Genomic DNA, 13,428 nt, shown 5'->3' with positions numbered 1-13,428 from the left:
AGCCAGCTCTTTGGACTGTGTCCCCACTCCCCCATCATGTTAACCAAACGCCCACCTTGCCTCTCTGCCCCGCCCACACAAACCAACCCTGCTTGTCTTCCCGTAGCTGGCCCTTCAGAAGGGCAGAGCCCACCTCTCCTTCCTCCCTCCTGCACCTTCAGGAAACTCCAGGCTGGACTCCCAGTTCTGGAGTGCGCAGAAACCCCAGGCTGGACTGCCCCACGTCTTTCCCGCCGCGACGCGCGCCAAACCACAGTCCCGCCCCAGCCGGCCCTCCACACCTCCCGGCGCCAGGAAGGCCTGCCTGAATCGCGTCCTAAGGAAAGCCACCCTGTCACCGGACCCCGCCCTTCACAGCGAACACTCCTCTCCCAAGGAGGCAAGCAACGCTGTGGCTGCTGCCCGGCTCCCTGGCCACCTGTTACCAACCCGCCTTTCCGCGGGATCTCCAGAAGCGCCCCAGCGAAGTGCTCCTCCCCTGCGCCCCGGTGGGGACTTCGGGAAGGAACTGCTCTATGACTCTCACCAAACACCCAGGGAGCCCTCACCTCTGAACCGAGCCCACGAGAAGGCTTCGTCATCTCCAGGCCCTTCTACGCTCCAGCTGGGAAGCTTGGGCGCATCTCCTCCCAGAGTTACCAAGCCCATGACCCGGGCCCCTCGCAGCCTGGCACGACCACCCCCTACCTTGTCCCCCGCAAGCCTGCAACACCCCGCACCCAAACCCGCAATCCAGGCGGAAGATAAAGGGTTGCGGCGGAGGGCGCAGAGCGGATGCTCAGGGCGGGGCGGAGGGGGCGGGAAGCTGGCGCCACGGTCGCGGGGAGGGCTAGCAGCCGCGCGCTCCCGGTGCTGGGAGGAATGCCCGCAGAGCGGAGGCGAGCAGGCGCGAGAGGGCCTAAGCGCGCGGTCCTGACCAAGGGGAGTTTTACAGGTGAGCGCCAAACCGAATTAGGGGACTCAAGCCTTGGACCCTTGATTTACACAAAAGAGAACCCGACCCTGCAACCGGCGACAGATGGCGCCCGGACAAGCCAAGCAGCCACCAATGCAAGGCTGCGATCGCGGCCCTACTTGGGCGGCCCCACATGCGCGGCCGCCGCGGCTTGCTAAGGGGAGGGAGCTGCGGGATGCAAGGCGGCCAGAAGGGGTCTCCCGCGGCCCGCGCTGGGCTCCACACTTACGCTGATTTTAGTTGCATCCTTATTTGTTACCTAAAATGCAAAGAGGGAGAGAGAGAGAGACGTGAGGCTCGCGGCCTTCTGGCTGGGGGAGCTTGGATCCACCTTTAGGCAAGGGCACCCTCCTCCGGCAGGCTAGGACCGAAACCGCCCGGGCGGTGGGGGTTGAGGGCACAAAGGACGTCCGGCTTTCCAGGAGTTTCCCAGGAGGAAGCGGGCTTTGGAGCTAGCATGGTGCCTGACCAACGGGTGGCTGCCCTGGTGTACACCTGCTGGCTGAACTGGGGAGACTGGATGGACACCAGGGTGGGAAGGAAAGCCCCTCTTCTTCCCTCTGGGCATCCTTAGGCCCTGCCCCGTGGCTCAAAATCCTCCCCCAGCTCATTGGGAGTCGTGAATAACTGGAGGGAGGGGCCTGTGTCTGTATGGTACCCAGCGGGAGGCTCAGTGGCAGTAACTCTGGGTGGGACCCTGGGATAATGTAGGTGTATGTGTGCACGCGTGCACACTAGAGTGTGTAAGAGAGTGTGGATTTTGAGGCAGACAGGCAGCTTGGGCCTGTTTTCGGCTACAGGGAAGTCGCCCCTCGGTTCCCCTGAGGGCTGGAGGTCCTGCCGGCTTCCCGGTACTCGGTTTTCTGCTGGTCTCAGGAACGCAGCCGCGGGGAGCCCTGGGGTCCTCAAAGTGGCAGAGGGAGGGGAGAGCCTGATGGGACCAAGGGGGCTTCCTTCACCACCCACCAGCCATCAGAGCGCTGCAGTCAGCAAGCACGAGCAAGTGACCTGGCTGAGGTGTGGCTTTTTAGGGGCTGGGCGTGAATGGAGTTCCGGGAGGTGGCGGGAACAGCGATGCTGTCAAAATAATTGACAGGTTTCGGGGTAACCACTGCTGACTTTGAAGATGCTTTGGGATGCGAAGGTGGAAGATGGGCTGCGCCACAGGGCGGCGCCCTGCGCTAGCGAAGCCGGCTGCTTCCCTCCCCGGGTTAGCCCTCGCCGCCCCGGGCGCGAGCCGGGCGCGCGCCGGTACCGCGTGGGCGGCGGGTTACCTTGCTCCGGGCGCCTGGCACGCTGAGCGCCAGCTCGTGCAGCAGCTCCCGGGGTGGCTCCTTGAGGTACCACCACTGAATCTCCAGCGAATACGAGGTGGCTCCGCTGGCCCGGAATGCGCAGGGCATTTCGATGTCGTCTCCCTCCCGTACTGTCACATCTTTGGGGACTTCTGTGAATGTAGCTGGGGGTGGGGAGAGAGAGAGAGGCGTGACCAGCTGTAGGGCGGGGGCCTGGGGCAACCCAAAGCGAGGCGGTCGGTCTCTGGCTCGCTGGCCTTGTGCCCCCCACCCCGCAGCTGCTCCGTGGCACACGGCCGGAGAGGCTAGCAAAGTTCGGGGAAGAGGCTGCAGGGCCGTGGCAGGGACTGGTCACCGGCTGCCTGCTGCTTCCCTCCGGATGGGGCGGGGCGGCAGGGGCGGCTCGTGCTTTTCCCCCGCGCCTGGCCGCACCGCCAGAGCCTGACTGGGGCGCGCCAACTCCCGCACCCCGCAGGCCTCCTTTCCGCAGCCGGGGACCCGGCGGGACTAGGAACGACTCAGGCGCGGCGCTGTTGCTGCGGCGACCCTTCGCTGCTCGCCTCCCCCTACCCCTCCGGGCCCGGGCTGCACAGCGGGATTGCTGGAGACCGCGAAGCTTCCCCGTTCGTTCTCTTTCTCCTTATTCTCCGTGGCGGCCCCAGCAAAGACCCCCCGAGCCCCCCGCGGCAGCAAAGTTCCCGCGCTCACCGTCGGCCACGAAGAGCAGCAGGGCATGCAGCAGCAGAGGCGGCAGGTATCCGAGGGCACCGAGCCGGTTCCGCTGTTCCATCTCCCGCGGGGGACGCGGTGGCGGCGGGGGCCCGGGAGCGTAGAGGCGGCGGCAGCGTGGGCTCGGATCGGCTCCGGCTCGGGCTAGGACGCCTCCGAGCCTGCCATGGCCCCGCGCGGCGCCCCCTCCCCTGGCCGCCGGCGGCCGCCAATCAGCCCCGCTCCCTCGCCGGCTTGCCCGGCGCGGCTCCGGCGGGGGGCGCTGCGCGGGGTGTGGGGGAGACGCGGTCCCACCGGGAGGCTGCTGGTGATCGGTCAGTGCCTCTCTCTGTCCGGTCGTCCACAGGACGGTGGGGATCCGCGGTTCAGTCTCTGCCCCGCGGGCCGGGCAGGGGCTGGGCCGCGCCGGGACCCATCCCTGGCCGAGGGAGTGCGCGCCACGGAACCGCGAGCTTCTGCCTCCCTGTCTCCTTCTGGTTCTGCTCCCGACTGCCACCTCCTTCGGCTCCCGCCGCCGCCCCCGCCGGTTTCTCCGCGGCTCTTTCCGCAGGGCGAGTGGGCGCTCAGCCGCGGCGCGCAGACCTGGCGTCCGACCCAGCGCAGCGCGGGGAGAGCGGGTCCGGCGTGGCAGACCCGGAGCCGGAGAGAGGCGGGGAGAGGGGGAGGGGAGGGGGAGGGGAGGGGAAGGGAGGGGGCGGTCAGTGGCTGGGCGCCAAGCCTCCTCCGCCGCTGCATCGCCCCCACCCTCCCCTCTCCTGCCACAGCCCGCCCCGCCCCCGCCCCAGAGCGTGCACCCTCTCTCCTCGGGGGTCGCTCGGAGGGACCACCGTCTTTCTGGTTGAAGTACAGCCCCACCCCGCACCCGCTTGGGTTGGGAGTCCTCCCACCTAAACTCTCCCTGGCTTCTTCCCAGTCTCCACCGCCCGAGACGGCCGCTCATCCCTGCTCCCCGTGTGTCCCGCGGTTCTCTCCGCAGCTCCCAGCCCTCAACTCCTTACCCCAGTTTGGGCAACCAGCTGTCCCGCTGTTTGGCCCAGGCCTGGGCCATGGCGGGTGGGTGGGCGCCCGGGGCCGCGAGAAGGGCGGAACGCTGTGCCCAGCCTGAGACTAGGCTGGGTGGCGGCGGCAGCGCCGGGAGTCTGCAGTGCGCGAGGGAGAAGTGAGCGCACAGCGCCCAGCGAGCAGGTGCCTGTGGCGCGGAGAGCGCACCCGCGAGCTAGCCGGCAGTGGCCGTGAGTGACGGCAGGGGCGGCGGGGGTAGGGTGGGGAGAGCCGGGCACGACTCAGGGCCCGGGAGGTTTCCGGGCGGGGGCGGGGTTCCTGCCCCTGGATCGCGGTTGCCTGCGTCTCCACCCGCTCTTCGCCGGTCGTGGCCCCTTCTTTACCCGGTGCAAAGCGAGATACCGAGGCGCCAGGAGACCGGAACCCATCCCCCGCCTGCTCTGGCGCACCCGGCATCCCGGTACCTCCCCCAGCCTTCACCCGGAGCCTGCCCCCTCCGCAGCCATCTGAGGGAGCGTGGTCTGGTCCCCGAAGGGAAACGCGGGGTGGACATGTGGTTCGGGGTGGGGCAGTCCGGTGGATTCACGTGCCTGATTTCCCGGCTACCAGCCTTCCGGAGGCACCGCCAGAGGATTCCCCGGGAGCCAAGGAGAAGGAAACCCAGAGGGAAAACACTTTCCAGCAGCCACACTGGTGCAGGCGGCCAGCACAGCAGAGCTCAGAGGGGAGGAGCTGCTGGCCCCCTCCAAGGCTGTCCTCGCTAGCGGGTGCCCCGGGGCCAGCCCTTCATGCCTCCAGTGCCTGCCTTTCAGTTTCCTGTCTATGGCCCAGGAGTCACTCCCACCCGCTGGCTCACGGTGGCTCATCTATCAAGCCCTTGTTTTCTAAGGTCTTCTGCTGGGGGCAGAGGGAAAAAGGGGGTCCTGTAGGACTTCCCTCCTTTCCCTCAAGTTCCTCTCTAGGGGCTCCACAGAGTCAGTTGCCAGCTCCTTCTGTCATGGCAGGAGCTTTTCCTAGGAAATCCCATGTGCCCTTAGAAACCACTTTGGACCCCCAAATGTAAGACCCTGCCAGGCCCCACTGCTGTCCTCAGCTTCTGAAGGGAGAGGGCAGACTTGCACCGCGCTATGCAGATTCAGGACCATGGTGGGGTTCCAGGAAAGCAGGCTCACTTGGGGACTGATTCCAAGCAGGGTTCTGAAGAAAAGCTAGCCCACTGGCAGTGGCCCACCTGGAGAGGCAGCAGTCTCCTTTCCTGATGCCAGATCCAAGCAGAGGCTAATGCTAGAGATCAGTGATGCCCGTGGGAGAATCCCTGTAGCTAGAGGGAATTATCTGGAAGTAATTTATCCCTGTACCACCATGGGGGGTTGGGTGTTTCTTGCCCACTGCATGAGTTGGTATTGCTCTAAGAGCGACAGATACACGTTTTCACATGCTTTCCATGTACTACTAGACACTTTCCAGGCATCAGTTCTCAACATGACAAAGAGATCCTTCTCACAGAGAAATCAGATCTCTCTTCCACTGCTGAAACGCCGCAGTGGCTCCCATTTCACTTGGCATAAACACCAGTGGCCTTGCAGTGGCTACCAAGGTCAAACCATCTGCCTTTCTGCTTCCTGCTCACCGCCTTCCTTCATCTCCTCATCTTTTCTGTCTTCTCCGTAGCTCACACTCCCCTAGCCACACTGTTCTCCTTCCTACAATGCGGCACGCTGGGCATGCTTCTACCCCAGGGCCCTTGCACCAGCCGTGCCATCTGGCTGACATGCTTCTCCCACAGATACCTGCTTGGCTAACTCCGTTGTGCTCTGGTTTTTGTCAAGCAGTCACCTTCTCCATGAAGCCCGCCTGGACCACCACGTTTTACACTGCAGTCTACACTGCCTCTCCTCCCACCACCCAGCACTCCCAGGCCCTCACTCTGCTTCCTTTATTTTTTCCATTTCACCAGCCATCTTCCAACACATGGGACCACATCCTTATTTATTGAGTTCCTTGTTGAAGGTCTCTAAGACTCTGCCAGCCTTGTTCACTGATGTATCTCTAGCACCTAGAACAGGGTCTGGCACAGAGTAGGAGCTCAGTAAATGCTTATGGAATGAATGAATGAGCTCATTTTATCTCAATTACAACTCCAGGGGTAGACATTGTGATTTCACCCCATTTTATGGATGAAGCTCAGAAGTTTACGGAACTTGCCCAAGGTCACATAGTGAGTAAGTGGCTGAGTGACGCATCAACCCAAAGTCTGTCTTACTCTGGGGTCCTGGATAGTAACCAAAACACTAAGCTCTTCCCTGCTCCAGGTAAGACTGTGTCCTGATGCCTTGAGTTGGTGTGAAGAGCAAGGCCCTGCCCTTGGCTGATGGGGGCAAGGAGCAGCCTGAGCTACACTTGTAGTCTCTTTCCTATCTGTTCAGCTTCGTCTATTTGTTTTTTGCCTTGCCTTATAGACTATGATGATAGCAGCTGACCCACCTTCGCTGTTTTTTTTTTCCCCCACAGGGTCTTGTTCTGTTGTCCAGACTGGAGTGCAGTGGCACGATCTTAGCTCACTGAACCTCAACATCCTGAGCTCAAGCACCTCAGTCTCCAGAGTAATCATGCTGACACCAGGAGGATTAGCCCACCATGCCTTGCTAATTTGTGTATTTTTTTTGTGAAGATGGGATGTTGCTATGTTGCCCGGACTGGTCTTGAACCCCTGGGCTCAAGCAATCCTTCTGCCTCAGGCTTCCAAGTAGCTAGGACTACAGGCATGCACCACCACACTTGGCTAATTTTATGTTTAAACTTTTTGTAGAGGTGAGGTCTTGCTATGTTGCCCAGGTTGGTCTTGAACCCCTGGGCTCAAGCCGTCTTCCTGTCTCAGCCTTCTAAGTAGCTAGGACTACAGGCATGCACCACCACACCCAGCTAATTTTTTATTTTTAATCTTTTTTGTAGAGATGGGGTCTTGCTGTGTGTATGCAGGCTGGTCTCAAACTCCTGGCCTCAAACAGTCCTCCTGCCTCTGCCTCCCAAAGCCCTAGGATTATAGGAGTGAGCCACCACACTGGCTTTCTCTGTGTCTTTAACTGCCAGCTGGGCCTGACCCGTAGTTAGAGCCTAGTAAATGTTCGGACTGGACACCCTGCTAGGAGCATTGGGGAAGGGGACTTTGCCTCCCCTTTGCTGTGGGTTTTCCATGGGCAGGGCAGGGACTTTTGTCTCTTCGACTTAGCCCTTTGGCTAGTTGGAGGATTAGTGAGCTAAGACCAGATTTCAGCTCCTGCCATTCAGAAGGCACTGGGTTTCTTCCCTGCCAGTCTCTGCCAAGCCTGGCTTCCCGCTCCTGGCAGGTGAGCCAGTTCCTTCTTACTATGTCCTGGTGGGATGTGGTCTGTCAGCTGGAGACTCTAGAGAAGGTGGCTGGGATGGAGCATGCGGGTCACTTCTCCCAAAGGGACACTAAGCTCTGGGGACACAGCCATTCAGCTCTACCTACTGTGTTATCTCTCGGGCTCCTAAAAAAGATGATCTGTTTGCAGTGAATCGTGGTTATGTGAAGCGACGGACTTGAGAGCGTTTCATGATCATTTTGTTTCTAGTCCTGATTAGTCATCAATGGGAACTAACACGGTTCTCCCCTCCCTCCACCCACAGCTATAAAATGCCTGTGGAGTCGTTGTGCACAGGGACCTGGAGGCGGATCCTCTTGTAATGTGGTTGATGGGGCCACGGGTTGGCTGCCCTGCCCAGTTGGCTGTGGCCGGGGGGGGGCTTGCTTCTGCCAGGGCCTGGCGACTGTGTGCCCAGCCTCGGAGCTCTCACTCATTACCTATTATGAGCTGTTATTATAGGGCTGCGAGCTGGGGTGCTTGTCAATACCATTTTGTGGATGGATTCACTGGACTCTCAGAGGCACTTTAAAAAACGCTATTTAAAAAGACTGCCCAGCCTCTTGTGAAAGCACCCTTAAATTACAGCCCTAAGTGAGCGTTTTTTCCTGGAACTCACTTTCAACACTTATTTATTTGAATGCTCAGGTCCTCTTGGAGTTGGGGTTTCAGTATTCTTGTCTCGACTGACCTTTCCTGTCCTCCCCTGTACCATATACGGCAACATTGATTTTGGGTAATGTATTTTGATTTTAAGATGCAGCCCATCCATAAACTTTTCTATCAATAATCCCAGCGCACTCTGTGTACCCGACAGCTTATAGGAAAATAGCAGATTTATGGGGGCTTTTATTTTTGGCCGTTTTAGTCATTCACACGCCACCAGTGTCAGGGATAAAGCCTGAAGTCTGGTCCCAGGAAGACACCTCTCTAAGGGTACACATCGGGTCATCGAGGGGTGGAGGCCTGGCCCTGCTTGCACCCTGACAGGGACTGCTGGAGAGGGAAGCAGTGATTGATGCCCCTAAGACGGAAGGAGGGGCAAGTGAAATGGCTCACATTTTGGGTTCCCGTGGCCCTTACCTGCCCCACGTCCTCACCAACTTGGAGTGCTGAATTCCAGGAGGAGGGTAGCAGGTGCCAGCCCCTGCATTGCATGGAGACAAGAGAGGGCCCCCTGCTGTCACCAGGGCCATCAGGGAGGCAGCCTGCCCTTTCCCATGTGCGCTTGCTCTTGGCAAAGCAAGCCTGCTCGTGGTCAGCCAGGGGTTGGCCAGCAGCAGCAACAGGACACACAGCTGCCAGGCCCCAGGGTCTGGCCTGACATCACTGCGTCAGTGCCATCACACTGCATCTTCAGAGCCTTGGGCTGTTTGCTTCCTTGTCACAGGCAGGATCAGTTGGGTTTGGGGATGGTCTAGAGAAGGGAAACACAATGGGAGAAACACCAGGCAGGGCCTGTTTCACCCCAGACATTTTTCTGGCCAATGTGTCCTGAAGGCTGATCATTTATCTAGCGCTTGTCCCACGATATGCCGGTGCAGGGGATGCTGCCATAAGCAAGACAGACGGGCTTCCTGCCTGCAGGGAATTTGCATTTGTAGCCGGGAGCGGGTGCAGACAGACCCCCAGAGAAGAAACAAAAACTAAGTCTGATATTTTACCCAGTGCTGGGTAATGTGCGGCGCACACCCGCAGGTAGCAGGAATTTTGGTGGTGGGGGAAGGTCTGGGGACGTCAGCCAAGCAGACGTGGGGAAGGAAGAATGCTTCTGGCAGAGGACACACGAGCGCCAAGCCCGCGAGAGGGGACTTGGGGGTAGAGCATGGCATGTAAGTGAGGGGGGCTCAGTGGGATAGAAGGAAGGCAGGGCAAGGGGCGCTTGGGCTTTGCAGCCACATCAAAGATTCCTGTGCCCAGAAGAGTGGGGCTCAGAGCTAAACAAGACGTGGCCCTGGCTATGAGGCTCAGAGCCTCATGGGGAATCAAGCTAAGCACATAGTAATCCCAGCCCTGGCAGGGGTCCCCCCTGAAGAGGTGAGCGGTGAGTCCTGCCTGGGGAGGCTTCCTGAGCTCTGCCTAAGTGCAGAGTAGAATCTGGCCGAGATAGGTGGGATGGGGTTGAGGTGCATCGGCATCCCAGACAAGTAGCTGCCATGCAAGGGGGTGGAGGCAGGAGATTTCGGAACTTCGCTGAGACAAAGAGAAAACTCCAAGATAACAGGATCAGCAGCAGTGGTGTTGGGGGACAGGACAGGGTAAGGCTTTGGGCTTGGTGACAAGGAGGAGTTCTGACCCTGATGGCAGCGTAGAGGGGCGGTGGGAGATGGGAAACTGCCATCCCCTAAAGGGGCGGTGACTGGGAGCTGAGTGCAGAAGCCAGGTGATTGCCATGGACCCCTCCTTACTGGGTCCTGGCTCTGAGGAGAGACCATTCGACGTGTCCTCACCTCCCACCTTCCTCTGCTGGCCACCCCCTTTGCCTGCAGAGCTGGCCCCAGCAAACAGCAGTGCATCTGGCGCAGTGAAGGTGGGAAGGTTTCAGAGCGGGCTCCTGTGCCCAAGTCCTGGGGCTAGCCTGCCTCGCCCCACCCTTCCTGGTTCCTCTGCCCTCCCTGGGGTGCCAGCCTCTAGGTCCCATAGAGAAAGCCCAGACGCTGTCTTTGATGAGTGTTAACAAAGCAAGATCCTGCCTCATGGCCTGAACCATGTATAGCCAAATGGACAATTAAGTAAAAAGCAAAACAAAGCAAAGCAGAACGAAGCAGAGCGGGGTCCAGGGCTGTGGAGTCTGATGGACGTTGGCTCAGATCCTGGCCTTGCCTTGGCCTTTCAGAGCCTCGTTTTTCTCATCTGTAAAACGGGTGTACTGGCGTTGCTGCCTGCAGTGGGTGAATGGGAGGATTGGTTTTGAGAGCCGGTCATTCAGCACCTGGGGTGTGGCGCTAACAGCAACAGTCTGCATGTTGATGCACACGCCTTGCTAGCTTTGGTGTTGTGATGATGCAGCATGGGATATTTGAGGGCGTTGCCCAGCCACTCTTGAACCCAGGTGCTTGGCAGGAGTGGTGTGACTAAGGGGAGAGGAGTGGCCAGAACTTGGAGGTGACCGGTGGAGCTGAGCACCCCCAAGTTGATTTTATTACAGCCTCTGTGTGTGTGTGTGTGTGTGTGTGTGTGTGTGTGTGTGTGATTTAATCATTTGCCAAGATAAATCTTTTTTTTTTTTTGAGACGGAGTCTCACGCTGTTGCCCAGGCTGGAGTGCAGTGGCGCGATCTCGGCTCACTGCAAGCTCCGCCTCCCGGGTTCCCGCCATTCTCCTGCCTCAGCCTCCTGAGTAGCTGGGACTACAGGCGCCCGCCACCGCGCCCGGCTAATTTTTTGTATTTTTAGTAGAGACGGGGTTTCACTGTGGTCTCGATCTCCTGACCTTGTGATCCGCCCGCCTCGGCCTCCCAAAGTGCTGGGATTACAGGCTTGAGCCACCGCGCCCGGCCACCAAGATAAATCTTATAGACGCATGGAGAGTTTATATTTTATTTTTAATATTCTCAATACACTTGGGGTTTTATTTCCCACTAGATCTATTAGTTTAATTTAGTAGAGGACAGACTGTATACTTAACCAAAAATTGCTTTGACATTATGGAGAATTAAGAGGCTGGGGCCAGACGGATATCAGCAGATCGATCTGTTGGAAATAAACTGTTATTTCCCCATGTGCTTCCTTCACCTTAATGGCAAGGCTGGTGATTAGAAATCATGGAGCCGGCGCGTCATGACCAAGGGTCAGCTGGAGGGTCAGGGCTCTGGCTCCCTTGAGCTCTCCAGACCCAAGGAGAGGGCTCCCCCTGGCAGGATACTGTTTAATGGTTCCAGTGGAGATGCTATGGGGGCCTGGGGCATCTGTGGCGGCCTCCCAGTGCCCAGTCCTGCTAGCTTTGGTCCCGTGTCTGACCAGCCTCCCGCAGGGTTGGCCTGATGTCGTCAGGGAAGCAGTGCGAGCTCAGGGCTGGGGGCACGGTGAAATGGAGGCAGGGAGGTCGAAATTCGACGGGGAGGTCGAAGCCTGGATGCAGACACTGCCACTGTCAGATCTGTGCTAAGTCTCTCCAGCACACCGAGCCTCGGCCCCTCTGCCCAGAGGGCACTGGGTTCCTTCCCTGCTCCCAGGGCTGCTGTGAGGTCCACCAGCTGATGCCCAGGAAGTAGCTTTGCAAATTGTCATGGGATGCAGTCAGGTCAACGTTCACGTTTCTGTGTCCCCTGAATTTCTGGATCCTGAGTGGCTTGGGAAATGCCAGTCACACTAAAGGGTGGCTTCCGATCCAGAGCCCCAAGGTTCTGGCATCCCTTCTCCATCTTCCTGGGCCACCACCTAGAGGCTTCTGACCAAAGAGCATCCCTGAGAATAGGGCCTGGGGCCAGCTGGTGACACTGTGGCCACAGGAGTTTCCTGGCCTTTGGTGGCTCGCCTCTGTGCCCTAGGGGTGGCTCTGAAGGGTGAGGGAAGCAGAAAGATCCTCCATCCCACCGACACCGTCCTGGGCTGAGTGGACCCTGAAGATCTAGGGCCCCACCTGGGGCTCCACGGTGGGGCACGTGATGTGGACTGTGTCCCACTTCACACCCCCCAGTTGCCGGCCTGGCTTGGGCCTGCACCTGCTCGCCTGCCTGTGCGCACAGCTCTCCTGGCCGACTCTGGCCAGCTGCAGTCTCTCCTCTTCCAGGAAGCCTTCCTCCTGCTTGCTTCCTCCTAACATGTTGGACTGCCCTTGTTTTTGTCCCTACACCACTAAGCACTGCCCTCGTGTCCGGCTTTAGGCTCTTATTTCAGGAAGGCCCCAGACCTGCTTTCATCTCAGGCCAGCTCCGGAAGTCTGAGGCTGCACCTGGGCTTAGCAGGAGAGTGTACTGGGTTGCGACGTCTGCTGAGGGCTTGGGGCCTGGGGGAGGTGGCAGGATTCGCCACCTCTGGAGTGGCTTTCTGGGTCTCCTTGAGTACTGGAGGTAGCTAACGCCTTCTTGCACTGTCCCTCGAAGGCCAGCACAGGGCTGGCTCTATGTGCATGCAGGTCTGTGGCAGAGTTGATGGACTCTGGGAGGCCCTCTGTCCATGGGAGAGGCGGCATGCTCCGGGAGGGGGCTGGGCCCCGGCAGGGTCTCATTTCAGCCCACTCCCAGCTTCTGCCCAGGTGGGGTTACCTGGAAATAAAGATGCCTGCTCTGAGCCCTTCCAGGGCAGAAACTGTGCTCCGGTCATCCTCGTACCTGCCTAGTCACCTTGCCTGGCACATGGCAGGTGTCAGTAGGTGCTGGGCTTCGGGAAGCTGAGGCCATTTCACATCTCCTGGTGGGTCCTCAGGCCCAGGATGTTCTCTCAGAGGAGCCTTGGTCTGTTCTGGTCTCATCCTGGGTGGTGGCCTCTCTGCACTGTGGGACTGTGGTAGGCACAGTCGTGGGGTTTGAGGACAGTCACAAGCTCCAGATTTGGCATCATCTTTAGCTTCAGAGGTCAGTTTATTCCCTCACTGCGGAGAGCACATGTGGCAAATGCACGGACTGGGTCCAGAGAGATGGGGTGGTCCTGCGGGAGCTGTGGCCGTCTAGGTCCCTTCTCCCTTGGTGCTGATGTGGGGCCTGGGCGGAGCTCCCTGGCGCTGCTGTGACCTTCACGCCTGACTTGTCCCCTTGGAGTCCCTCCTGCGGATAGACTGGCAGCTGCCAGCGCTGCGCGGTTTGTGAAATGTCAGTGGTTTAATATTAATTCTGGAGGTTTTATTGCCTTTCCCCCTGTTTTCCGATGGGATTTTGATCCAATCAAGGCCGATATAGAGTGACGGTAGATTTGTGTTCCTGTCCGAAGTTGACAAAAGGTCACCGTGTCTGGGGAGCTGGGACTGCCTGGCCTCATGTACAGGTGGCTGCTGTCTCCCCAGGCTCTGGAGACAGGCCACACTTCCCGAGAAACGCAGGCTCAGGTGGACACAGACGGCTCCCCCGGGACCTGCTGGCTGGGCCAGGGTACCTGGGGGATTAAACTCAGCAATCACCAGCCGC

At 59.3% G+C, this 13,428-nt stretch overlaps 1 protein-coding gene across 7 annotated transcripts in view; it reads right to left on the bottom strand.

The window, feature by feature from the left end:
- LOC105487653 (V-set and transmembrane domain containing 2B) overlaps window positions 1-4,218 on the bottom strand; it is a 39,093-nt gene extending 34,875 nt beyond the window's left edge. The window contains exons 1-4 of one of the 7 annotated variants that reach the window (XM_024794695.2): window positions 3,978-4,126; window positions 2,959-3,561; window positions 2,230-2,414; window positions 1,185-1,214 (exon numbers count right to left, since the gene is read on the bottom strand). In XM_024794695.2, coding sequence (XP_024650463.2) covers window positions 1,185-1,214; window positions 2,230-2,414; window positions 2,959-3,040 — 297 coding nt within the window. In that variant the 5' untranslated portion in view covers window positions 3,041-3,561; window positions 3,978-4,126. The other 6 variants (XM_011751154.3, XM_071087216.1, XM_071087215.1 and 3 more) reach the window with 6 other exon arrangements.
- Between the last annotated feature and the right edge of the window lie 9,210 nt (window positions 4,219-13,428).

The sequence above is a fragment of the Macaca nemestrina genome, chromosome 20, assembly GCF_043159975.1.
Source record: "Macaca nemestrina isolate mMacNem1 chromosome 20, mMacNem.hap1, whole genome shotgun sequence".
Taxonomy (NCBI): domain Eukaryota; kingdom Metazoa; phylum Chordata; class Mammalia; order Primates; family Cercopithecidae; genus Macaca; species Macaca nemestrina.
Note: the sequence above shows the minus strand (reverse complement) of the source record. Positions and strands in the feature narration are given on the sequence as shown.